At 48.8% G+C, this 25,546-nt stretch overlaps 5 protein-coding genes across 8 annotated transcripts in view; 3 read left to right on the top strand and 2 right to left on the bottom strand.

Moving 5' to 3' along the window:
- The first annotated feature begins 1,747 nt into the window (after window positions 1-1,747).
- Window positions 1,748-12,358, top strand: SV2A (synaptic vesicle glycoprotein 2A). Its single transcript, XM_011973644.1, has 12 exons — window positions 1,748-2,722; window positions 3,994-4,174; window positions 4,999-5,150; window positions 5,270-5,403; window positions 6,056-6,145; window positions 6,375-6,485; window positions 6,666-6,754; window positions 7,438-7,602; window positions 7,812-7,945; window positions 8,781-8,987; window positions 9,584-9,743; window positions 10,478-12,358. The coding sequence occupies exons 1-12, from the start codon at window positions 2,101-2,103 to the stop codon at window positions 10,659-10,661; spliced, it is 2,229 nt and encodes a 742-aa protein (XP_011829034.1). The 5' UTR covers window positions 1,748-2,100; the 3' UTR covers window positions 10,662-12,358.
- A 2,453-nt stretch (window positions 12,359-14,811) lies between these two features.
- BOLA1 (bolA family member 1) lies at window positions 14,812-16,028 on the bottom strand. 2 transcript variants are annotated; one of them, XM_011973645.1, is made up of 2 exons: window positions 15,938-16,028; window positions 14,812-15,599 (listed from the first exon to the last, which is right to left on the bottom strand). In XM_011973645.1, exon 2 carries the CDS (start codon window positions 15,547-15,549, stop codon window positions 15,136-15,138), a length of 414 nt encoding a protein of 137 aa, XP_011829035.1. In that variant the 5' UTR covers window positions 15,550-15,599; window positions 15,938-16,028; the 3' UTR covers window positions 14,812-15,135. The 2 variants fall into 2 exon arrangements, with proteins under 2 accessions (XP_011829035.1, XP_011829036.1); XM_011973646.1 differs by having other exon boundaries at window positions 14,812-15,766; window positions 15,938-15,981.
- Window positions 16,029-23,442: 7,414 nt separating this feature from the next.
- Window positions 23,443-24,173, top strand: LOC105534782 (histone H2A type 2-B). The gene has a single exon (XM_011973647.1). The coding sequence runs from the start codon at window positions 23,732-23,734 to the stop codon at window positions 24,122-24,124; it is 393 nt and encodes a 130-aa protein (XP_011829037.1). The 5' UTR covers window positions 23,443-23,731; the 3' UTR covers window positions 24,125-24,173.
- A 100-nt stretch (window positions 24,174-24,273) lies between these two features.
- LOC105534784 (histone H2A type 2-C) lies at window positions 24,274-24,836 on the bottom strand. Its single transcript, XM_011973652.1, has 2 exons — window positions 24,671-24,836; window positions 24,274-24,562 (listed from the first exon to the last, which is right to left on the bottom strand). The coding sequence occupies exons 1-2, from the start codon at window positions 24,780-24,782 to the stop codon at window positions 24,285-24,287; spliced, it is 390 nt and encodes a 129-aa protein (XP_011829042.1). The 5' UTR covers window positions 24,783-24,836; the 3' UTR covers window positions 24,274-24,284.
- Window positions 24,758-25,546, top strand: part of LOC105534783 (histone H2B type 2-E) — a 2,786-nt gene continuing 1,997 nt past the window's right edge. For 2 of the 3 annotated variants that reach the window (XM_011973648.1, XM_011973650.1), the window contains exon 1: window positions 24,758-25,347. In XM_011973648.1, the coding sequence (XP_011829038.1) occupies window positions 25,117-25,347 (231 nt within the window). In that variant the 5' untranslated portion in view covers window positions 24,758-25,116. Of the gene's footprint in view, window positions 25,357-25,546 lie in introns of all 3 variants that reach the window. The other variant, XM_011973649.1, reaches the window with a different exon arrangement.

Raw genomic sequence — 25,546 nt, forward strand, 5'->3', positions numbered from 1 at the left:
GTGTGTGTGTGTGTGTGTGTGTGTGTGTGTGTGTGTGTGAGACATTTAATGAAGGCTCTGGATGGGTGGGAGCACCGGAAATTTTTGGGGGGATGATTTCTGATCAGAATCTAGGCCTGCTTCCTCTCCTCCTATGAAGGAAGGGGGGCTATCCCATGCCTTCCTCTGGAGAACGTCTTTTTTTGGGGAACACCCAAACCCCCTTTATTCTACATCCACCTCCTACGCAATGCGGTGTTTGTGGACTCCTTCTTCCTTGACTCCTGGAGGAGGAGTGGAAAGGATTAAGGGGGATTAGGAAGGGAGGCCCTGGAGGGATGGGACGCAACTGTAGGCCTTAGAACCTCATGTTGGAAATGCATTTGACAGTCATTTCCATTCTCACCCCCATCCGTGGAAAGGGGACCCATCTATGACATTCTGAAGCAAGGTGGCAGTGGACAGTCATCACCTCTTTCTTAGCTTTCCATCTTTCCTCCACTTTACTTGGGTTCCAGGTCCCCCTTTTCTGGGTCTCCCCTTGTTTTTCCGGAGGTAGTTAATATGGGCCCAGCTGCTGGAATTAGTTGAAACACAGACAGGGGGTCTTGGGACTCTGTTTGCAAGGATGCTGGGCAACAGCATCTAAGTATGACCCCGCTGTTGTCCCTTGCTGCTTCTTGCTTCTTTCCCACTTTTCAACATCATAGGAAGGAAGAAAACTAACATAGAGCATGTACTGTGAGATTACATTCTTACATCAATTCCAAGAAACAGTCTCCCAATGTAATTATCCCCAATTAAAGTATATGGACTCTGAGGCTTAGGGAGGTTAACTAGCCTGCCCGAGATCAGTTAGTAAGCGGCAGAGTTGGGATTTCAACTTAGGTCACCCCTAATGGTCATGTGCTTTGCCCTGAACCAGCATTCTCCTTGCCAGCGTCCCTTCCTGCTGCTCACCCTAAAGAGCATCCAAGACGGCTTTCGTTTGGGGACCTTATGAGGTAGTATAGGGCATTTCACTATATTACTGTCACCACAAAAATAATAGTTAATATTTATTCATCATTTTTAAGTGCCAGCTGACTTACGTTAAGGAGCACAGATATATCATTCAACCCTTACTTTCCCCTTTTAAAATAAGAAGAAACTGAGGCTTGGTCCCTTAGCTAGCAATTGCCAAAACAGGAAGTCAAACCCATGTCTTTGTGACTCTGGAAGCTGAGCTTTTACCCATTAGACTATGTTGAGAGAAAATCCCTCCTTGTTGAAGCCTGTAAACATGGGACCTGAAGGAAGGACAGTGGAAGCCCCTGCCTTCAGATGCCATCAGTGGAGGGAAGGCCACAGGTTGGAGGGCTTGTCCTCTTACACATCCTTCTCAACTCCATCCCCAGTAAGAAACCCAGACAAGACTAAAGAAGGGAATTCTGGTTTCTCATATTTCCTGTTCAGTTCTTTGCAGATTGGTGATAAAGCAAGGGCTGGGCTGGGCTTGGGGGTTAGGAGAAGGGCTCAGAGTAGGTGACTGTGACTTTGGAGCAAATTCCATAGGCCAGGCCTCCAAGGTCAAAGTAAGGGGACTTCTATGCGAGTGACCCGGTTAGCCCAGATAGCCATCCCTTTTTAGTGTGTGAATGGGAGCCTAAAGCGAGAAGACCATCTCTGCACCACATGGTCCAGATGGGGCTCTGGGTTGAGAAGCTTTATATTGGCCTTCTTCACCACCTTAGGACTCACAGCTTCCTTTTGCTGTCTGTTATTTTTTCCAGGTCTCCAGAGGCTTGTGGAAGAGAAGTAGGCGACCCTTCCTGAGTTATCCTGGCTTAGCCTCCCAATCTGGCTCCCCTTCCCCTTCCCATTCCCCTGCTCCTCCTGTCCCTTCGCCATCCACCCAACTGAACTGGGTATAGGTCAAAGTTCCTCTCCTTCCTTTTCTCTCCTAGGCACTCATTGGCTAGGACCTGTTTGCTCTTTTTTTGTGTGCCCAAAGATACTGGAACACACTTCATCTAAGTAACTGTGGGGAGGGGTCTTTTTGACTCTACAAGTCCTTGAGCAAAAAGTTGAAAAAGAAGCAGGAAGTGGAGAAGACCTGGTGAAGTGCCTCAGGGCCCCATCATGGAAGAGGGCTTCCGAGATCGGGCAGCTTTCATCCGTGGGGCCAAAGACATTGCTAAGGAAGTCAAGAAGCATGCGGCCAAGAAGGTGGTGAAGGGCCTGGACAGAGTCCAGGACGAATATTCCCGAAGATCCTACTCCCGCTTTGAGGAGGAGGATGATGATGACGACTTCCCTGCCCCCAGTGATAGCTATTACCGAGGAGAAGGGACCCAGGATGAGGAGGAAGGCGGTGCGTCCAGTGATGCTACTGAGGGCCATGACGAGGATGATGAGATCTACGAAGGGGAATATCAGGGCATCCCCCGGGCAGAGTCTGGGGGCAAAGGCGAGCGGATGGCAGATGGGGCACCCTTGGCTGGAGTAAGGGGGGGCTTGAGCGATGGGGAGGGTCCCCCTGGGGGCCGGGGGGAGGCACAACGACGGAAAGAACGAGAAGAACTGGCCCAACAGTATGAAGCTATCTTACGGGAGTGTGGCCACGGCCGCTTCCAGTGGACACTGTATTTTGTGCTTGGTCTGGCGCTGATGGCTGATGGTGTGGAGGTCTTTGTGGTGGGCTTCGTGCTGCCCAGCGCTGAGAAAGACATGTGCCTGTCCGACTCCAACAAAGGCATGCTAGGTAAGACATGGGGGGCTCCAGCCCTATCCCCTCAATCTCTGGAAACCTCCTTGCTCCTGGAAATTGCTCTTGTCCTTACCACTGGGTTCCCTAGGACCCTGTACCCAAGATGTTCCTGAAGGGCTCAGGGCTCCTCTGCACACTCTTCCCTCACACACTCCCTCTTCTTGGCCTTGGGTCAGAGTGAAGTTGAATGTGAAACAGGGACTTGCAGGAGGGCAGTTGGACTGGGGCTTGGGCCAGTGGTTGGGTGGTGGTCTGCTTTATCCTGCAGGAGGTGGCTATGGTAGGATGGTCCTTACCATTTAATGTTTCTTCATAGCTTTCCCTCTGGTTATCTTATTCCATTTCACTGATTGGGAAACAAGAAGCCAGTATCCAAACTCCTTGGTATAAATGGGGAGAGTCAGTTTGGGGTGGTTGGGGGAGGAGGAGGGTCCTGGATCTTCTGCCAGAGAAGCTGTTTAGACTTTCTCTCACTCAGACGGGAGTTTCCAGGGGACAGAATGTACTGTTTGATGACCTTTCCTGACAGGGACTCTGAGGAGGAACCCCCTAGACTCACAGAGAAAGAATCGAGGCCTTACTCTGCCACCAAATTGCCATGGGGTCTTGGACAGGTCTCTTCTTCCTGGGGCTTGGTTTGGACATGAGAAAATATAAAGTTTGGAGTAGATGATTTTAAAGATTAATTCCAGCTTTGATTTTATGAAGGAAGTGAAAAACAGGAGAGTTTTTGGACCAGAAATATTGAGACTGGGAGGAAGAAAGCATGGATTTTGTGTGGGGGATTTCCTGGGAAGATGAAAGGAATTGGAGCCCCTTTCCCCAGGAACAAATGAGAGCAGTCTTGCTGCTTCGAGGGATCAAAGCAGGGAGAATAAAGAGGACCCTGGGATGGTCTGGGATCCTAGGCACACCCATTCCTCCTTCAAAGTGAGCCAGGGGTAAGGGTGTCACTGTGTGTATGTGTGTGTGTGTGTGTGTGTGTGTGTGTGTGTGTCTCACAGTGAGAAATGAGACAGACCGAAGACAGTGGAGAGTTGTAGGTTCTCCCATATCTTCATTCCTGCCTTTGAACGCCTGGCCTGCAGAGATGACCTTCTATCTTTGCTCACACCATTCATTTTCTCTCACTTGCTCTAATCTCTGGGTAGACTTAGCTTCTAGAAGTTCTTCAGATCCTTCAGCTCCCTCAGTGCTCATCTCCTGGGAGAATTGAGGTGTGTCTTCTCACGCCCCCTCTGCCTCTGTTTTCCTCCTCCTTCCAGGCCTCATCGTCTACCTGGGCATGATGGTGGGAGCCTTCCTCTGGGGAGGTCTGGCTGACCGGCTGGGTCGGAGGCAATGTCTGCTCATCTCGCTCTCAGTCAACAGCGTCTTTGCCTTCTTCTCATCTTTTGTCCAGGGTTACGGCACTTTCCTCTTCTGCCGCCTCCTTTCTGGGGTTGGGTGAGTGTCCACTTCCTAAGCCCCTTGAGGGCAGTACTGTGCCTTGGTCACTGTTGCATCTTTAGGGCCCAGCACAGTGCCAGGCACACCAAATGCACCTTAAATCTGTGTGATTGAATGGATGAATGAGTTCCTTTCTCCCCCAACCATCTTCAGGCCAGCTCCTCCTTGCCCAGGACCTGTCTACTACAGTCCAGAGTGCTGTTCCATGTCGGCCCACTCCTGAGTCCTCCATCCCACTTCTAGTTCCATTTTTGAGCCTGCCTCCATGAAGAGGCCTACTGGGCCTCAGCCCCACCCCTGGACTCCTGTGGACCCAGAGTTACCCCCTACCAGAGTCTACACATTTCCTGCATTCCACAACAAACCTTGCTAACACCCACACCTGCCAGAACCCTGATGCGTTGCCCACACTGCCCCTTCACTTTTGCAAGCATGGCAGGCATGCTTACTCTGCCTCAACTCCAAGCTCCTTTCTGGCCGTTCCCACAACATCTGCCCTTGGAGGCTTTTGGCTTGTCTTTTTTCTCTGGAGATTTATTCTCTTTTCTGCAATTACCTTCCCTCCCTTCCAACTCTGTAAGTCATTTTCAAGATTTAAGATTTGCTCTTTCCTTTTCCCTGAGACTTGCTTGCCTGTTTCCCATGGTCCCAAGGATGGGTGCTTGATGGCTGGCCCCCAGGGGAGCTTGTAGGGCTTTTTGTGTGAGATGGAATCTCTTCAAAAGCCTGGAAGACAAAAGGGGCTCAGGGTCCAGAGCAGTGGGGCAGGGGATCAGGACTATGGCCATTTGCTAATGCTGAATTCTTGAAATGTGCTCCAGGATTGGAGGGTCCATCCCCATTGTCTTCTCCTATTTCTCTGAGTTTCTGGCCCAGGAGAAAAGAGGGGAGCATCTGAGCTGGCTCTGCATGTTTTGGATGATTGGTGGTGTGTACGCAGCTGCTATGGCCTGGGCCATCATCCCCCACTATGGTGAGCAGCCTCCCGGAATCCACCCCAGGTTATCTCCCTCCTCCCTCTTCTGTGCTCCCTGTGGTGGGTTCCCTTAGCCTCTGGCCTCTCTGCTAATGCTATCACTCTCTCCCTGCCAGGGTGGAGTTTTCAGATGGGTTCTGCCTACCAGTTCCACAGCTGGAGGGTCTTCGTCCTCGTCTGCGCCTTTCCTTCTGTGTTTGCCATTGGGGCTCTGACCACGCAGCCTGAAAGTCCCCGTTTCTTCCTAGAGGTGATGGAGCTGAGCTGTGTGGGGTGGGGTGGGGTGCAGGCTGTGGAGTGTGGAGAGCAGCAGGGGCTCCTGTGTTCAAACACCCACTGGGGTTTGATTTGATCCTGTTCAGCTGCGGGCCTTCCTCACAGCGTCCATTCTCTGGGGGACTTTATCTTGCATCTTTTGCCTTGGAATGTATCCCTGAGGGGTTCTTGGGTGGAGAAACCAGGGGACCTCTTCACCCTTGGATGACTTAAGATTTTGCAGGGAAGGGCCTTGGCCCTGTCCTGCATTTACAGCTCAAGAGACATTCCCACCCCCTACACCTTCCCCTCCTAACCCCAGCAGGATTAGGTCTTTGACTACATGCTTGCCCATCATTTCCCTTACCTATGGTTGCCTGTGCTTGCCTTTTTCCCCTGGACAACACTCCCTACCCCCAACCTGCAGCTCTTGCCCAGGTCTGGTCGTCTTGCTATACCTCAGCTCGGGGCTCTTTCAGAGTGGGCAGTGCATGCTCATAGGTCAGGGCTTGGTGGTGGGATTGAGGGCCGGGAGCCATTTAGTGTCCTGTGACTACAGAAGCCAGGTGGGAGGGAGGGGATCTATAACTCTGGTCTGGGTCAGGTAGGGGCTGACTTGGATATGGGGATTGTGTCTTTGGCTCTAGAATGGGAAGCATGATGAGGCCTGGATGGTGCTGAAGCAGGTCCATGATACCAACATGCGAGCCAAGGGACATCCTGAGCGCGTGTTCTCAGTAAGCCACAGCCCTCCCGACTCAGACCTCTGCGCCCTGCAGCCCCAGCCCCTACCTGGCCCCTCTCTGAGTACCCCTGACCTCAGACCACACTCTACCATAAGGAGATTTTCAGGGTATCATATCCACCCCCTGCTTCCCATTTTGCTAATGCAGGGGAAACTGAGGCACCTGGTGGAGGTTGGGAAACACAGGATGTGTGACTGCTCACCCCTTCTCTTGACCCCAGGTAACCCACATTAAGACGATCCATCAGGAGGATGAACTGATTGAGATCCAGTCGGACACAGGGACCTGGTACCAGCGCTGGGGTGTCCGGGCCTTGAGCCTAGGGGGGCAGGTAATGGCTGACGGGGTGGTAGAGAGAAGGGAGTGGGGGAAGTGGAGAAGAAGGCAGGACTGAAGTCCATGTGTGTGGGTGATGGGTGAGCTGAAGGGAGGTGGGAGGGCAGAAAAGTGGGGATCTATGGGTGCTAGAATTTAGTATAGCCAAGGTCTAACTTTGTCTGGTCCCCTGTAGGTTTGGGGGAATTTTCTCTCCTGTTTTGGTCCCGAATATCGGCGCATCACTCTGATGATGATGGGTGTATGGTTCACCATGTCATTCAGGTGAGAAGACGGGTGGGCTGGGTGGTATGTGGTGGTTGTGGTGTGTGAGCAGGGAGAGAGGTGGGGAGAATGGAGATGCAGGGGACAAGTGATGAGGGAAGGTGCCATGCAGACCGCCTCTGCTCCTGCAGCCAGCTCTACTTCACTAGTTCACTCAACAAACTTGTACTGTAGGCTGACCAGGATTCCGTTTCTATTCTGTGCTGGGATGAAACAGACGTGGTCCCAGGTCCTCCTGGAGTTTATGTTTTGGTCAAGAAGTGGGACAAAACTTGCTAGGAAGCAGGGTGATGAGAGAAGGGTGGGGAAAGGGTGATGGGAGGACTTGGGCTGGGGTGGGGACCTAAGTCCTAAAGGGCGAATGGGAGTCAGACAGGGAGTGGGGGTGGCTGGAGTGGAGAAGAGTGTTTTTGGCAGAGGGAAAAGCAAATGCTCAGGAGGTAAGAAAAAGTTTAGTGGCTGCTGTGCGAGACCCTGAAGTCCCCAGGAGCACAGCAACTGGTGAAGGGAGGAGCAGGGAGAAGTTGGTGAGGCTGGAGAGCAGCAAGGTCCTAACAGAGGTTGACTCCATTTCTCCCTCGTTCTGGAGAGGATACACATTTCCATTTTCTCCTCTGCCTCATTCTAATCTCTGAGCCCTGTCTGAAGCCTGTTGTCTGTTTCCATTGTCCTTGACTCTTCAGCTACTATGGCCTGACCGTCTGGTTTCCTGACATGATCCGCCATCTCCAGGCAGTGGACTACGCATCCCGCACCAAAGTGTTCCCCGGGGAGCGCGTAGAGCATGTGACTTTTAACTTCACCTTGGAGAATCAGATCCACCGAGGCGGGCAGTACTTCAATGACAAGTATGTGGAGACCTTTAAACTTCACTTCTTCCCTGTTCCTGCTACCTCTTGTCTTTTTTATGAGTCTAGGGGTTCAAGACAAGACATTTGGGGGCAAACACTTGAGGTTTCTCCTCAATGCCCAGCTCCCCATTCATTCACTAAAGAGTGAGTCTTGGAGGGGGCATGAGGATGAGGGAGGAGTGTCTTTCATCATCCTGGCCTTACAGGTTCATTGGGCTGCGCCTGAAGTCAGTGTCCTTTGAGGATTCCCTGTTTGAAGAGTGTTATTTTGAGGATGTCACATCTAGCAACACGTTTTTCCGCAACTGCACATTCATCAACACTGTGTTCTATAACACTGGTAAGGCGGGGTGGCTGGTGGGTATCAGACCAAAGGGTTGGGTGGACCTCGATGAGAAGGAACCTTTTTCATTCACTATCTTGGTGTTCTCAGGCTGAGATCCCTGGACCCCTGTAGGAAGGTGGTAGAGGGGCTTGACAGCTACCACCAATAATTTTGAAAATCTAATGGATGTTGGACATTTTCCTGTAATAGAATATCTGACAAAAACATCAAGTTTATTTGCCTTTGGCTGAAATTGTATCTCAGTGAGGCAAAATTAATGCACCTTTGAAGAAGGTAAAATTATCCAAAATAGCATTCTTGGGAAAAACAAAAACAATGAAAGGGGTATTTGGTGGGGATCATTGCATGAATCCACTCTTTTTTAATAGTGATTCTCAAACTTCAGTATATGCACATGAAATGCTGGTTTTGTGAGCTAGACTGAAGTTTCCCACCTCATACTGGGTGAGCTTTTCCCATCTTGCAGGAAAACAACAATGGATAGGACTTTTTATTTTAAATGTTTTTCTCAGAAAAATTTCCTAAGTCCACAGCATTGCTACTGCTTATAGTCAGCTAGCACGGACAGAAAGAATGAATAAGCAGCTAAGACTATTAATGGGAGAACTTGGACAAAGTCACACTGTTGGACAGATGATGGTCATTTTCTGCTCTAAGGATCCCTAGTTCCCATAGTGATATTATTTGATGTTTTGCAATTAGTACTGTGAATAATTTTGAGAGCGCCTCCTACTAACTTCCATACATGCAGAGCCCCGAGCCATAAGCCGTAGCAGCCTCCCTCTCCCATCTGCTATGACTGTCTGCTTATCTTGGCCTTTGCCCACAGACCTGTTTGAGTACAAGTTTGTGAACAGCCGTCTGGTAAACAGCACATTCCTGCACAACAAGGAGGGCTGCCCGCTAGATGTGACAGGGACGGGCGAAGGTGCCTACATGGTATACTTTGTGAGCTTCCTGGGGACACTGGCAGTGCTTCCTGGTAATATCGTGTCGGCCCTGCTCATGGACAAGATCGGCAGGCTCAGAATGCTTGGTAAGGGGGAGAGGCTGAGTCAGATCTGATAGTAGGGGCCAGGGGCTGCGGGAGGCAGGCAACAGGCTTCTCACCTTGGGCTGTGGAAGAGATTGGTCAGAGAGTTCCTCTCTCTCATGTTTTCTGTTTAGGGGGTGCTGCAGGATGGGGTGGGGACTGGCACAGAAGCTTCTCTGGGGGTAAAGGAGGTAAGCAGAATTGCAAGTGGTTAGGGCACAGGCTTTGAGGTTATGAGTTTTGAATCTCAGCTCCACCACCCATCTCTGGCCTCTGGCAAGTTACCTCTGTAAGCCTGGTTGTTTCCTCTGCAAAATGGAGGTGATAATAGTACCTGTGTCGTAGGGTTGATGTGCTAGATCAATGCATGTAAAGCATCAATTGGCTTGGCCCATGGCTGGCATTGAATAAATGATGGTTACTGATATTATTAATTATAAGGGAGGTTGAGGAGGAGTGAAAAGCCTTCCTTTTGGATACCTTGGGAACAAGTCTCATCCTGGGCTATCTGAAAGCCACCTGATGGGACACGGCGGGCTGTGGGTAGGTTTCACTGTGGCCAGGCTCATGCTGTTCTCTCCTCTCCTGGCTCCATCCAGCTGGCTCCAGCGTGATGTCCTGTGTCTCCTGCTTCTTCCTGTCTTTTGGGAACAGCGAGTCAGCCATGATCGCTCTGCTCTGCCTTTTTGGTGGGGTCAGCATTGCATCCTGGAATGCGCTGGACGTGTTGACTGTTGAACTCTACCCCTCAGACAAGAGGTAGTTGGAATGCGGTGGGGGCAGGGCAGTGGATTCAGGGGAGGGGTGGGGTGAGGAAGGAGGGCTGAATGGGAAGAGCATCCTTAGGGGTGAAGGAAGATACATTTCCATTTTCTCCTCTAAAATCTGGTAGCTTTGGCCGGGCGCAGTGACTCACGCCTGTCTGTAATCCCAGTGCTTTGGGATGCCGAGGCAGGCGGATCACCTGAGGTCAGGAGTTTGGTACCAGCCTGGCCAACATGGTGAAACCCTGTCTGTACTAAAAATACAGAAAGTTAGCCGGGTACCTGTAATTCCAGCTACTCGGGAAGCTAAGGCGGGAGAATGGCGTGAACCCGGGAGGCGGAGCTCTCAGTGAGCCGAGATCACGCCACTGCACTCCAGCCCGGGCAACAGAGCGAGACTCTGTCTCAAAAAAAAAAAAAAAAAAAAAAAAAAAAAAAAAAAAAAAAAAAAGAAAAAAAAAAGAAAAAGAGAAAAGAAAAAATCTGGTAGCTTTTGTATCTACTCCTCGAAGCCTTAACTGTTAACCTAATTTTTGGTCTCCTTTCCCCTTGTCTCTTAATTTATCTACATTCCTGGCGTACATCCTTTACCTCTCTGATCTCTCCAACCTTCTGTCTCCTTCTTGGACACTGCCTGCATCTTCCTGGCCTTCACTTCCCTGCCCTCCACTCTTCCTTTGCCTCCTTCCTGTACCTTGCGCCATGCTGCACTGGGGGACTCCTGAGCAGGACCACAGCTTTCGGCTTCCTGAATGCCCTGTGTAAGCTGGCAGCTGTGCTGGGGATCAGCATCTTCACATCCTTCGTGGGAATCACCAAGGCGGCCCCCATCCTCTTTGCCTCAGCTGCCCTTGCCCTTGGCAGCTCTCTGGCCCTGAAGCTGCCTGAGACCCGGGGGCAGGTGCTGCAGTGAAGGGATCTGTAGGGCTTTGGGATTGGCAGGCACACTGTGAGACCAACAACTCCTTCCTTCCCCTCCCTGCCCTGCCATCCTGACTTCCAGAGCCCTCACTCCCCCCTCCCTGTGTTTGGTGTCTTAGCTGTGTGTGTGTGTGAGTGTGCATGTGTGTGACCCCCGTGGGCAGGGACTACAGGGAAGGCTCCTTCATCCCAGTTTTGAGATGAAGCTGTACTCCCCACTTCCCACTACCTTGACTTTGCACAAGAGAAGGCTGAGCCCCATCCTTCTCTCCCTGTTAGAGAGGGGCCCTTGCTTCCCTGTTCCAGGGGTTCCAGAATAGGCTTCCTGTCTTCCCCATCATTCCCTCTGCCTAGGCCCTGGTGAAACCACAGGTATGCAATTATGATGGGGGCTGGGACTCTGGTGTAGACCATGGACCAAAAGAACTTCTGAGTCTGAAGGGTGGGCCTCGGGTGCCCTCTCACACCTCCTGTTGGATGCTGAGGGAGAAGCAATAAACCTCAGCCCTCTGGCCTCCACTTCCCTCTCAATTTGGGCTGCAAATATGAAGCCTGAATTGTATGAAATTAGCTTTCCGATTCTTATTTATTAATAGATTAAGTTCTGAGGCAGCTCTGCAGGACTGTGTGTGAATGTGTGTGTATACTTATATATGTGTGTGCATGTGCCATGGGGCGGGGGGTATCACTATACTGTCCTCAAATATAAGCCAAGGGTTAACTTCAGCGGACGCACACACAACCCTGCCTCCCATAGTCCCTCCCCTAATCTGGTTTCTGTGTTGAGCCTGGGATGGAGGAGCCCTAGGCCAGCCAGGGATAAGAGACCCACAGTCTCGGGAGATCTGAGGGCATCTGACAAGGCTCATCTGCTTCCCTCCTTAAGAAGCACAGGCCTCCTCTGGAGTGAGAGGCTCCACCCACTATAGCACAGGTGGGAACAGCACAGCTGCCCTCCCATACCCCGGACCTGTCCCCTCACAGGCAGGGGAGCAGGGGAGGGAACGAAACCAGGCATCTGGTCAAACCAGCACATCAAAAAGCACAAGGAGCTGGGGCAGAGGCAAGAAGCAGGGGCCCTCCTGGCAGCTCCTCTGAGTGGGGAGAGGTTGGGCAGTGAGTGAGGGACCCCTAACGCAGGGACTAGAAGCCTCAGTTTCCCCATTTTACCCTTCCACACAATAGCCTCTGTAGGTTAGGCTGCCCCGTCCCACCCTACTCTGTGTGGCTGCTTTCTTTGGTGCCCTCCCCTCACCCCACTGTAGCTGTGATGTGTTGTAGTTTTTAGATGTTTGTAAAATGTTTTAAAAAAGTTAAAAAGGAAAAAAGTGAAAATAACAAAAAAGAAAATCAAAATTCACCTTCGTCATGCTGCGTCCAGTACCCCAACCCTGTGGTCACTCCCCCCATTTTGTAACACTGTACCAGGTGGTGACTGTTTAACTCTTTGGTGTCTGTGCTCAAAAGACTGCCTTCTCCTCCAGTGCCCAGTGTATGAATGTGTGCCCTGTGCCCTTGTCCCTCACTCCTCACATGCTGGACGTAGCCCTCTTCCTTGCACCCCTGGGAGGGACCCATCCATCTCCCTTGCTCTCCTGGGGAACCCCAAACCCAACTCTGTTGATGTGAAAAATGCAATGAAAAATATTGATGAAAAATAAAACGGAAACAAATCCTCAAAATACAAAATGGCTATACCTGCTTCTGTGACTCTCCACCTACATCCAATTCTCCTAACAGCCTTGGAGGGTAAAATGGTGAGATGGAAAAACAGCTTTCCAAACTGAAGGTCAGAATAACATGGTGTACCAGCTTTATTTCCTAAATTGGCCTCTCTACCTTGATCTTTCCCCTACAGATGGAAGGCCCTCTAAGTCTCCCAGATTTGAAAACTTTGGGAGTAACATTTCACAAGAATAGAACCAACTTTCCCCTAAATCTTCTGTTATGCTTTTTAAAAATACAGACTCCAGACTCCACTCTTGACTTGTAGAATTAGAACCCTTTTTTTTTCTTGGTTTGGAAGGATGGGGACCTTGAATCTCCTTTTTTTGAGACAGAGTCTCGCTTTGTTGCTCAGCCTGGAGTGCAATGGTGTGATCTCAGCTCACTGCAACCTCTGCCTCTCGGGTTCAAGCGATTCTCCTGCCTCAGCTTCCTAAGTGTGGTTGGCGCCTGCCACCACACCCGGCTAATTTTTGTAGATATGGGGCCAGGATGGTCTCGAACTCCTGACCTCAGGTGATCCGCCCACCACGGCCTCCCAAAGTGCTGGGATTACAAGTGTGAGCCACCACGCCCGGCCAGAAGCTACATTTTGAACAATCTCCCATGGGAGTTCTTACCTAAGAGAAAATCTGAAAACCACTGCCTTGGGGTTACCTTGACTCCCCTCTCACTCTAGTCCATTTCTGTTCTAATCAAACCATTTTCTGATTTTATGGTAGCTCTCAAATCAACTCCTTCCTTTCCATTCCCACAGATGACCTGTAAATCAGGGTTCTACCTTCACTCTGGATTGATCTCTTTTCCTCCAATCTCCCATGCCAACTCACTTACACATCACTGCCAGATCCATCTGACCCCAAATGCTCTCTGGCATGTCTGTACTCAAAATTCGTTAATAACTCCCTACTGCCCAACCACATGCACCTTAAATTCTTTAGCTAGAAATGATCAAGATATATGTTAACCGGGCCGGGCGTGGTGGCTCATGCCTGTAATCCCAGCACTTTGGGAGGTTGACGCAGGCGGATCGCTTGAGGTCAGGAGTTTGAGACCAGCCTGACCAATATGATGAAACCTTGTCTTCACTAAAAATACAAAAATTAGCCGGGCATGGTGGCAGGCACCTGTAATCCCAGCTAGTCAGGAGGCTGAGACAGGAGAATTGCTTGAACCTGGGAGACGGAGGTTGCAGTGAGCTGAGATCAGGCCATTGCACTCCAGCCTGGGCAACAAGAGCAAAACTCTGTCTAAAAAAAAAAAAAAAAAAAAAGATATATGTTAACCAAGTTTTGTTCTCTAATAATTTCCACATTGAGATTATTAGAAAGTTGCTTCTATAGACATTACTTGAGCTCCCCTCAGAAATATGACATTTGTAATGCTCAAAAAGGGCTACATTGTGGGGCATGGTGGCTTACACCTGTAATCCTAGCACCTTGGGAGGCGGTGGGCAGAGTGCCTGAGCTCAGGAGTCTAAGACCAGCCTGGGCAACATGGTGAAACCCTGTCTCTATTAAAATACAAAAAATTAGACGGGTGTGGTGGCACAAGCCTCTAGTCCCAGCTACTTGGGAGGCTGAGGCAGGAGAACTTAAACCTGGGAGGTGGAGGTTGCAGTGAGCTGTGATCGTGCCACTGCACTGCAGCCTGGGCAACAGAGACTCTATCTTAAAGAAACAAACAAAAAAACACTAGGGGTGGTGGCTCACACCTGTAATCCCAACACCTTGGGAGGCTGAGGCAGGAGGATCACCTGAGGTCAGAAGTTTGAGACCATCCTGGTCAACATGGTGAAACCCCATCTCTACTAAAAATACAAAAAATAGCTGGACGTGGTGGTGCATGCCTGTTATCCCAGCTACTGGGGAGGCTGAGGCAGGAGAATCACTTGAACCCAGGAGGCAGAGGTTGCAGTGAGCCGAGATTGCGCCACTGCACTGCAGCCTGGGTGACAACAGCGAAGCTCCGTCTCAAAAAAAAAAAAAAAAAAAAAAGGGCTATATAAAGGTTTCTCCATCATCTGTGATCATTTTCTTAGTTCTTATTCTCTTTTCACTGCTTTAGTGGTTTTTAAAAACATTTTTCTTTTAAACAAATACAAGTACTACTTTTTGGAAATGGACAGGCTGTAAAAAAGGCAAACATTCCCCTGAGATGAAGTTCAAATGTGTCCCTGCCTATATCGCCTGTCTTGTCCATTAACTCACTGCTCAGTCCAGTGTCTATGCCTTTGCTCAGGTTCTTCTCCCTGCCTGCAGCACCTATCCTCTCCTTTCTGGTTAATTTTGTGCTTTCCTTTAAAGACCCAAGTAGATCACTTCCCTCATAAAGCCGTTCCCGACTAGTCTACAGGTATCTTTCTTCTCCCAAGAACACCTATGGCACTGATTCAGCAGTCCATTAAGAACACAGCCTCATAGTGTAATTTCTTTTAATGTATAGGATTGTTTCCAACTCATCAGGTTTGGTGCAGTTCTGTCACGATTTAACATGAAACATCTGGGTTGCCCTTCCTGAATAGTCCAGGGCAAGAGCAGTAGTGAGTGATTCTTCTCTTTTCTTGGGTTCACTTTGACCTGAAGCAAGTTGCTATCTTTGGAGAATATGTATGGACCCCAACAGAATAGGGCTCAGGGATCTTCATCCCTTACAAATGCTGGACTGGATCGAAGGGAAGGCCTCAGTAGTTCGTGCTCACTCAGCCCATTCGGATCTTGGTCCTCCCCCTTTCTTAGGGTTCAAGGGGTTCCTAGAGCTTTCTTGTTCCCACCCAGGCATGGGGGGCTAGTGTCCAGCTGAGAGTTCTCTCTCCACTGGGCAGGGGTCCGTGCCTGGATGGCCAGTGCATGGACCGGCCCTGCCAGCTCCTCCGCCAGTGCTGCGTGGACCAGCCGGTGTCGTTGTAGGGGGCTCAGTCCCTCGAAACGAGAGCTCACCACAGCCACGCGGAAGTGCGTCTCACTGCCAGGCGGGACCGCGTGGCCACCGCTCTCGTTGCGAAGCTCCAGCACCTCGGGGCTCAGGGCCTGCTCCAACTTGGTGCGAATGGCGGCCTCCACTGGACCGATGGCCCCGGATCCCGCGCTGCCCCGGGACAAACAGACCCGGCCAGCCATGGAGACCAGACCTGGGACCAGGCGCCCACTCAGCATCGGCTGCGCCAGAGACACAGACACCAGGAGTGAGGGTAGAGATGATCCGCCTGGTGAGAGCACAGTGTCAACACCCGCCCCGCGACCCCCGCATCCACTCTAACCCCACGCCCAGATGTCCACACCAGCTTCTGTCAGGAGACCGCCTTGAAGCCACACGGGGAGACCCGAGACACCGCCCCTTTTCTCTACGTGACACGGTGAATTCGACCTCCAGCTGTGGGAGTGGAGGGACCAAGCGGAGATTAGAAAGGCCTGCAAGCGAGGCGCGTTCGTTCCTTAGGGGATTTGCAAAGAATGGGCAAATGTAGGGCATGTGCAACTGCGTACTTGTGGTTAGGCCGAAGCCCCTGTGATCCCTGTGAAGGCCAGAAGAAGCCCCTTTTACCTGCCGCTCAGCCTCGGATACTGCGATTCCCGCTCAAGGCCAGGACTCCGGACGCTCCGGAGCAAAACGCAGTCCTGGCGCCCTTCCTGAGGCACGCTGGGAAATGGAGTCCTTGCTGTGCGTTAGCAGGACGGGCAGGCACCACATGGTGCCCTAAGGGATCATGGGAACTGTAGTCTCGGATTCTCCCCGCCGGTAAGGTCGTCAGAAACTCTGAACCCAGCAACGCGAAGAAAAAGGGATTTCACGCGCAGCTGGGGTTGGGATTATTAGATCTATTTTACTGCCAATAGATATTGTAGATCATCTAGCCCGATTCCTTTATTTTATATACAAGAAAATGGAAGTCTGATTGAATACATAATTACTGTGCCCCAGACTAGTGCTGGGGACTGGAGAGTCAAGTCAGACCCTGTCTTCCAGGAGTTCACAGAGCACTGAAGACTAACAAGTGAGCGGACAATTGCAGTACTGGGTACTAAGTGCTACCATGAGATAAACACAGGATGCTACGGAGGCAAGTTACCCAAACTTGGCCGGGGTTGGAGAGGTGGAATGAGGGGCGGGCAGAGAATATTTCCGAGATTTAGGGAAACAGTTTGGCAGAAACAACATGAAAATCCATTTCTCAGTCCCTCATAGTGAGGTTCTGGCTGTGGTAGCCACATGTGTAAAGGACAAGAGGAGAGAGAATTTTGAGGGAGTCTTTCTGGTGTAGTTAGGGTGTGGTTATATGTGGTTGGAGCCTAGGGGGCAGGTGATGGTGATGAGTAGGGTACCGGGAGGAGAGGAAGGGCCCAGACCTCCCAAGGCTTTGTAGCCCTTGTTAGGCAATTTTGTCTTTATCCTAGAAGTAGTGGGAAGCTACTGAGGTTTTAAGCAGGGATGTAACAGGATGTAATTTTTCCAGGATGATTCTTAACTTTTACGCTTATATATATATTTTTGTCTTTGTTTTTTCTTCCTTTTTGTGGAGAATGGGGTCTCGCTATATTGCCTAGGCAGGTCTTGAACTTCTGGGCTCAAACTATCCTCCTGACTCTGCCTCTTTGAGAGCTGGGATTACAGGTGTGAGCCACCGCACTTGGCGATTCTTAACTTTTAAATTTATTTAAATTTTATTTTGTATCCTTAATATATTTACATATTTCTAAATGTTTTCCCGCAACTTCTCATTTTGAAAAACGTCAAAGCCATAGAAAAGTTGAATAGTTCAAAGCAACACCCTCTACCTTTCACTTGGCCCACTATTTTTTACATTTATATTTATTTTATACTTGTACATATATACTCATATATTTAAGTACTTTACATATACTTTAAAATATATTTATGTACTTTTTTGGATGAACAATTTGAAAATAAGTTGCAGGTAGCATGACATTTCACCCCTAACTACTCCAACATGTATCTCCTAAGAACAAAGATATTCTCCCACATAACCACAATATCCTTATCACACTCAAGAAATTTAACCTATGACATACACTGTTTTCCCTAGCCTTTAAAAAAAATTTAAAACTTCCAGAAAAGTTGCAAGATTAATAGAATGAGCAACCCATTTATCCACTATTCACCTAGATTCACTGATAACATTTTGCCAGACTTGTCTTTGTATCTCTCTTTTAATGTATGTGTGTATAATAATAATGAAATAATAATAATAATTTCTGCTGACTCACTTGAGTTAGGTGCAAAATTCTTTTTTTTTTTTTTTTTTTTAGACGGAGTTTTGCTTTTGTTGCCCAGGCTGGAGTGCAATGGCATGATCTCGGCTCACTGCAACCTCTGCCTCCTGGGTTCAAGCAAGTCTCCTGCCTCAGTCTCCTGAGTAACTGGGATTACAGACATGTGCCACCATGCCCAGCTAATTTTGTATTTTTAGTAGAGACGGGGTTTCTCCATGTTGATCGGGCTGGTCTGGAACTCCCAACCTCAGGTGATCCGCCCTCCTCGGCCACCCAGGATTACCAGGATTACAGGCGTGATCCACTGTGCCTGGCCCAAAATTCTTTTTTTTTTTTTAAATGGAATCTCACTCTTGTCACCCAGACTGGAGTGCAGTGGCGCCATCTTGGCCTACTGCAACCTCCACTTTCTGGGTTCAAGTGATTCTCCTGCCTCAGCCTCCTGAGTAGCTGGGACTACAGGCGGGTGCCACCACACTCGGCTAAATTTTTTTGTATTTCTAGTAGAGATGGGGTTTCACTATGTTGGCCAGGCTGGTCTGGAACTCCTGACCTCAAGTGATCCTCCTGCCCTGGAACTCCTGACCTCAAGTGATCCGCCTGCCTCAGCCTCCCAAAGTGATGGGATTACAGGCATGGGCCACGGCGCCTGGCTAATTTTTATATTTTTAGTGGAGAGGGGGTTTCACCATGTTGGCCAGGGTGGTCTCGAACTCCCGACCTCAGGTGATCTGCCCACCTCAGCCTCCTAAAGTGCTGGGATTACAAGCGTGAGCCACTACGCCCGGCCTGTGATGGTTAATGTGCCAACTTCTAGAAGATTGGTGCTCAGATATTTGGCAAAATTTGGGTGTTTCTGTGAGGGTATTTTGAATGAAATTAACATTTGAATTGGTAGACGGAGTAAATTGCCCTCCCTAATGTAGGTGGGTCCCATCCAACCAGTTGAAAGCTTGACTAGAACAAAAAGACGGACCCTCTCCTGAGTAAGAGAGACTTCCTTCTGCCTGACTGCTTTGAGACCGGGACGTTGGCTTTTCCCAGCCTTCAGACTCAGAAGTAAACACTGGCTCCATCTGGGTCTTAGACTCGGCCTTTGGACTGGAACTACACCATTGGTTCGCAGGCCTTTGGATTTGGACTGGAACTATATCATCACCTTTCTTGGGTCTCCAGCTTGCCAGCTTACCCTGAAGATCTCGGGGATCTTGGGATTTATTAGCTTCCATAATCAAAAAGCCAATTTTTTATAATAAAACTGTCTGTCAATCTATCAATCTATCTACTATTGGTTCTGTTTCCCTGGAGAATCCTGACTAATGTATATTTACTTAAAAAAAAAGACATTTTCTCACATAACCAGAATATAACTGTCAGACTCTAGAAATTAACATAGATACAGTACTATTATCTAATCTACAGACCTTATTCAAAATTTGCCAATTGTTCACTTCTATCCTATATATAAAATGAAAAGAAATATTTTCTGGTCCAGGATCCAATCTAAGATCACATGTTGCATTCAGTTGTTGTATCTCTTTGTTCTCCATTAACTTGGAATAGTTTCCTAGATTTTCTTTCTTTCATGACTTTGGCAGTTTTGAAGTTACAAACATTTATTTTGTAGAATGTCCCTCAATCTGGGTTTGTCTGATGTTTCTTTATGATTAAAATTTAGCACATGCGTTTTTCGGCCAGAATACTGCAGAAGTAATGTTGAATTCTTCTCTGTGAAACTTACCAGGGCACGTGATCTTTATTTTTCTTATTACTAGTGATAATTCTGATCATTTGATTAAGATGGTATCTGTCAGGCTTTTCCACTATAAAATTCCTTTTCTGTCTGTAATTGTGGAAGATACTTTAAGTCTATCTACTTTCCTATTTCTCCATTAATTTTTTTCCCACTAATTTTAGCATCTGAGAAGTACATTTGAGACATCTCTTAGGGGTTGTTGAAGATAAAATGAGATCATGGGGGTGGGGCTGAGGTGTGGTATGTGATCACCTGGGGAGAGAGTAGATGATGAGAAAAGAATCAGAATGTTTATTAGAAAGGCCACTCTAGTGAGGAGTGGGAAGAGTAGAAGCAGGAAGAGGAGCAGAAAAGTCTTTGTTGGTAGTCTGGGTGAAAGATAACCTGAGCGAAGGCACAAGATGGGCTAGAGAGAAGTAAATTGATTAGAAAGCTGCTACAAAGATGGCATCTATAGGACTTACTTTTGTTAGGACCTTGCAGTTTGCAAATCCAGTGAAACCCCACTTCTACTAAAAATACAAAAATTAGCCAAGTATGGTGGCACATTCCTGTAATCCCAGCTACTTGGGAGACTGAGGCAGGAGAATCTCTTGAACCTGGGAGGCAGAGGCTGCAGTGGGCGGAGATCGTGCCATTGCACTCCAGTCTAGGCGACAGAGCGAAACTCCATCTCAAAAAAAAAAAAAAAAAGCACAGTACCGAATGGTGAGTGCTGTCACCAGGATATGAACAAAGAGATGTGGGCACAGCAAGGATATTTGTGTGGGAGTAGGGAAGTTCTCCTCTAATAATTCTTTCTTCTTTTTTTTGTACAGAGGAAGAAACAATGGCTGGATAAATTAAATGACTTCATTAAGCCCAACATCTAGTTAGTGAGAGTGTGAATGACATCGTGAGGAGCATGTTCTTTGAGTCAGGCAGACCTAGACTCTAATCATGTGGCTGTGTGACCTTTAGCAATTTTTTTTTTTTTTTTTTTGAGATAGAGTCTTGCTGTGTCGCCCAGGCTGGAGTGCAGTGGCACTGTTTCGGCTCACTGCAACCTGTGCCTTCTGGGCTCCAGTAATCCTCCAACCTCAGCCTCCCAAGTAGCTGAGACCACAGGTCACAAGTGTGTGCCCCACCACACTCAGTTAATTTTTGTATTTTTTGTAGAGATGGGGTTTCGCCATGTTGCCCAGGCTGGTCTCAAACTCCTGGGTAAAAGCCATCTGCCTTGGTCTCCCAAAGTGCTGGGATTACAGGCGTGAGCCACCACACCCAGCCCAGCAATTGTTTTAATCCCTGTGAGCTTCAGTTTATTTGTGAAACACATAATTTTATCTACTTTGTAGGCAGTTGCTACTGTAGGGTTTATCATAGTAGGGTTTCAACATAATCTTTTTTTTTCTTTCATCCTTCTTATGGCACAGAGCACTGTGATATAAGTAAAAATGAAATCAGAGGTCAAGTCGGCGCAGTGGCTCACACCTGTCATCCCAGCACTTTGGGAGTTCGAGACCAGCCTGGACAACATGGCAAAACCCTGTTTCTACTGAAAATACAAAAATTAGCTGGATGTGCTGGCGCATGCCTGTAATCTCAGCTATTTGTTGGCTGAGGCATGAGAATCACTTAAACCCAAGTAGCAGAGGTTGCAGTGAGCTGAGATTCTGCCACTGCACTCCAGCCTGGGTGATAGAGTGAGACTCTGTCTGGGAAAAAAAAAAAAAAAAAAAAGAGGTCAGAGAAAGAAAGGAAGGTCAGCATGCCCCTCAAGCAGGGCCTTATGGGGTGCCAGGATTATGGTAGGGTCCCCTATCATCTGGGTTTTTTTCTCAGCCCTTTAGATCTGAAAAGTTGACACTATTAGAACTTCCAGGACTGACTGGCTTCTTGGGGAGGGACCCATGCTAACAAAGTACACACGAAATTTATGAATAGTCCAAAATGCAAATTCATTGAATTCAATGATGAACATCTTTCTATAACTGGCTCCCCCTACTTCAGTCTTATGTGTTTATCTTGGAATAGAACAATCAGAAAGTTGTTAATTGAGTACAGAATCTGAATGAAGGAACTTGGATAGTCTTCAGAAATATTTCACCCAGGCTGTGAAAAAAGGCTGATGCTTTCATAACCAAGGACCCTTTTCTAGTAGGCCAGACTCTGCCTCTGCCAGATATATTTTATTGTTGGTGAAAACATAACATATTTCTACTACAATTGCACCTGTTTGGACTCTATGTAGACTGCACCTTTCTGTTAACATTCATCTTCTCAAATGATATAATCAATTGGATTAGAAGGATCTTAGGTTACACCCTGGTCACCTCTGTCTGAACTTTGGTGTTTCCCAAATCTATACCAGCATTCTTACCAGGAGTAATCTCTATACGTAGCTGATTTTAACTAATTTAACTCTCAGAGTTCACCAGATTTCCTCCATTTTCTGGAGGCATTTCATCACAGACTTGTTTGTACTACTTTCAATTATCTATACACCCATTGCCCAACAGCACACATCCAATAAATGCCAGTTGAATAAACTGGTGAGAATAAAGGAGAAAACATCAGAAAAGGTGTCAAAGAATAAGATTTAACTATTTTCTGGCCGGGTGCAGTGGCTCACGCCTGTAATCCCAGAACTTTGGGAGGTTGAGATGGGCAGATCATGAGGTCGGAGTTTGAGACCAGCCTGGCCAACATTCGAGATTTGAGATCAGGAGTTCGAGATTAGCCTGGTCAACATTAGTAGAGATGAAACCCCATCTCTACTAAAAATACAAAAATTAGCCGGGCATGGTGCTGGGTGTCTGTCATCCCAGCTACTTGGGAGGCTGAGGTGGGAGGATCGCTTGAACCCGGGTGGGTGGGGGCGGGGTAGAGGAGGTGGTGGTGGAGGTTGCAGTGAGCTGAGAAGTGCTCCAGCCTGGGCGACAGAGCGAAACTCCGCCTCAAAAAAACAAAAAAACCACAAGTCTATTTTTTCTATTATTCTACCTGACCTTAAGGGATACTAAGGAAAGGGTGAGAATGGTGTAGGAGATGTAGAACTCCCAGAGATGGGACGTTGAGGAGGAAGAAACACAAGCGCTTTCAGGTTCATCTGTTATATGGGATAAAAGAAAAAAAGAAGAGCTTTCAGGAAAGATTTCTAAGGCCGCTGGAGTCACACCAGCAATTAATGCCTGACAGCAAAGTTACCCTTTCCCGGCTGTTGCTGAAATCTAAGGGATGATGATGAGGTGGACAAGGGAGCATGGAGAAAAAGATTGAAGGGATATTAAGGAAGCAACTGACTGGACATGCTGAGACGAAGGGAAGAGTAGAGTAGATTTCGGCTTAGTTATCTGTAAGTATGCTGGCGCATTTCAGGAAGAGGGCAAAGAGGGGAGGTTGTTTGCATCAGTTCGCGTTCGAATAAGCTGAGGTTGAGTTTGAGTTTGAGGTGCTCGTTGGGACAAGTAGTAGGTTGAAGTATTCAGTAAGCAGTTAGGCACAAGGGTCTGAGCTTCTGAAACAAATTTGGATGTTAGTTGAAAGCATATAAATGGGTAAGACTCTTCGGGATAAGTGAAGAATTGGAGATAGAGAAGCAGAATCCAGCTGGACTCGCAGATTTAGAGATGGCATGGGGAAGCAGGATAAGAAAAGTCGGCGAGCTAAGAAGAAAAACGCAGGGCGACATTTTGAAAGCCAAGGGAGTAAGCTTCAAGGCCGCCTCCTGGAGGTCAAGAGGATGACAAATCTAGCCTCGGTCAAACTGAATTCCAAGGAGTGCAGGCGGGTGGGGGTGGGGCGGAGTCGCTGCGGGCGACTTAAGTTGAGGGGCGAGAAAGGAGGCAGCCTTAGTAGTACTTGTATTTTTAAAGGGAATTTGGCTGTGACGAGACAGAAAGGGCGGGACTTGGTAGTTTAGAGCTCAAGGGGATCATCGGCTTCAGAATCCCCTACTCTTGCGTGAGAGTAACTCTCAGTCTACGGATGTCTTCTGCAGTTTCTTAGGGTCCATGTTGGGATTCACCGGCTGTAAACTAAACAAAGCAAAGCAAAACCCCATAGTACAAGACATTTTGTTTGAAAGCCTACTCTCTTTAAAGAGCCTGCCATGCAAATAAGGGGCTTTAATGTGGCTCTCAGCGATTGGTAGATACTTACGAAATCCGTCATTTCCTTTCAGGGCAGGATGCAAACCAAGAGGCGGCTTTCTGTTTTTCTATTGGCTGTTGGATACGGCTCCGCTTTTAGCCAATCAAACGACTTCCCTTCACCCCTCCCGGTAGCTCTTATAAATTACATCAAATTGGTTATTCTTTCCACATTCTTCTCCTTGTAAAAGAAGCTGTAACTGCAATTTTAGCCGTAATGTCAGGACGCGGAAAGCAGGGAGGCAAGGCCCGCGCTAAGGCCAAGTCGCGCTCGTCCCGCGCTGGCCTCCAGTTCCCGGTGGGGCGAGTGCACCGCTTGCTGCGCAAGGGCAACTACGCGGAACGGGTGGGGGCAGGCGCCCCGGTGTACCTGGCGGCGGTCCTCGAGTACCTGACCGCGGAAATTCTGGAGCTAGCGGGCAACGCGGCTCGGGACAACAAGAAGACGCGCATCATCCCTCGCCATCTGCAACTAGCCGTGAGGAATGACGAAGAGCTCAACAAGTTACTCGGGGGTGTCACCATTGCCCAGGGCGGCGTCTTACCCAATATCCAGGCTGTCCTGTTGCCCAAGAAAACGGAGAGTCACAAGCCTGGCAAGAACAAGTAATTAAGAGGCTTGACACCATACTCATTCACCCCAAAGGCTCTTTTAAGAGCCACCAAAGTGTCAAATGAAGGGCTGATCACGAAATAGCGCATTAGCTCTTTTTTTGAAAACTTGGGTGGCTCTAAAAAGAGCCTTTGGTCTTTGGTTTGTTTGTCTGCATTTATTTGCTTTTGGCTTTGTGGCTTTCAGTTTTCTTTGGTAACAGAACGGCCTGGATGTTAGGCAAAACGCCGCCCTGGGCGATGGTGACTTTGCCCAGCAGCTTGTTCAGTTCCTCGTCGTTGCGGATGGCCAGCTGGAGGTGACGAGGGATGATGCGCGTCTTCTTGTTGTCCCGAGCCGCGTTGCCCGCCAGCTCCAGGATCTCGGCGGTCAGGTACTCGAGGACCGCCGCCATGTAGACTGGCGCGCCAGCCCCCACCCGCTCCGCGTAGTTGCCTTTGCGCAGCAAGCGGTGCACTCGCCCTACTGGGAACTGGAGGCCGGCGCGGGACGAGCGCGAAGATGTGTATAAGAGACAGGCCCCCACCCGCTCCGCGTAGTTGCCTTTGCGCAGCAAGCGGTGCACTCGCCCTACTGGGAACTGGAGGCCGGCGCGGGACGAGCGCGACTTGGCCTTGGCGCGAGCCTTGCCTCCTTGTTTGCCACGACCAGACATGACTGAAGTCAAGGTTAAACACAGACAATGCTCAGAACCTCGCTACAAAATAAGCTTGAAAGAGAACCAAGAGGAAAGCCTTTATAAGCTTTCCTAGGGGTGGGGTCTAGAACGAGTTTTTCATTGGTCCTAATATGGCTTCAGAACCGGCCAATCAAGTCAAGAGTCGGTGTTGTTGCGTACGCATTGCTGAAAACGCAAGGTCCGCACACGGACCAATGGAAATGAATGACTTTCGGAGCCCTAATTTGCATAAGGTGGTTATAAAAGAATCAGGCCCGCCCATTCTCTTACTTCTTTTCTTGGCTAAGCCGCGTTTGTTCTGTGTCTTACCATGCCTGAACCGGCAAAATCCGCTCCGGCTCCTAAAAAGGGCTCCAAGAAAGCCGTCACCAAAGCCCAGAAGAAAGACGGCAAGAAGCGCAAGCGCAGCCGCAAGGAGAGCTACTCCATCTACGTGTACAAGGTGCTGAAGCAGGTCCACCCCGACACCGGCATCTCGTCCAAGGCCATGGGCATCATGAACTCCTTCGTCAACGACATTTTCGAGCGCATCGCGGGAGAGGCGTCCCGCCTGGCGCACTACAACAAGCGCTCCACCGTCACGTCCCTGTCTCTTATACACATCTAGATGTGTATAAGAGACAGGCCTGGGTGACAGAGGAAAACACAATCTAAAAAAAAAGGACCAGAAGGACACTGTCATAGCTCGTAATATTGCTTATCAATAATTCTGTAGTAGGCCTGAAGGGCAGCTCTGTTTG

Source organism: Mandrillus leucophaeus, unplaced genomic scaffold, assembly GCF_000951045.1.
Source record: "Mandrillus leucophaeus isolate KB7577 unplaced genomic scaffold, Mleu.le_1.0 Scaffold139, whole genome shotgun sequence".
NCBI classification, from domain to species: Eukaryota; Metazoa; Chordata; class Mammalia; order Primates; family Cercopithecidae; genus Mandrillus; species Mandrillus leucophaeus.

Coding starts and splice junctions, on each gene's coding strand:
- SV2A (XM_011973644.1), top strand. CDS start 2,101: ATGGAAGAGGGCTTCCGAGATCGGGCAGCTTTCATCCGTGGGGCCAAA. Junction 5,404..6,055: donor GTCCCCGTTTCTTCCTAGAG/GTGATGGAGCTG, acceptor CTTTGGCTCTAG/AATGGGAAGCATGATGAGGC. Junction 7,946..8,780: donor CACTGTGTTCTATAACACTG/GTAAGGCGGGGT, acceptor CTTTGCCCACAG/ACCTGTTTGAGTACAAGTTT.
- BOLA1 (XM_011973645.1), bottom strand. CDS start 15,549: ATGCTGAGTGGGCGCCTGGTCCCAGGTCTGGTCTCCATGGCTGGCCGG.
- LOC105534784 (XM_011973652.1), bottom strand. CDS start 24,782: ATGTCTGGTCGTGGCAAACAAGGAGGCAAGGCTCGCGCCAAGGCCAAG. Junction 24,563..24,670: donor GCACCGCTTGCTGCGCAAAG/GCAACTACGCGG, acceptor TGCTGCGCAAAG/GCAACTACGCGGAGCGGGTG.
- LOC105534782 (XM_011973647.1), top strand. CDS start 23,732: ATGTCAGGACGCGGAAAGCAGGGAGGCAAGGCCCGCGCTAAGGCCAAG.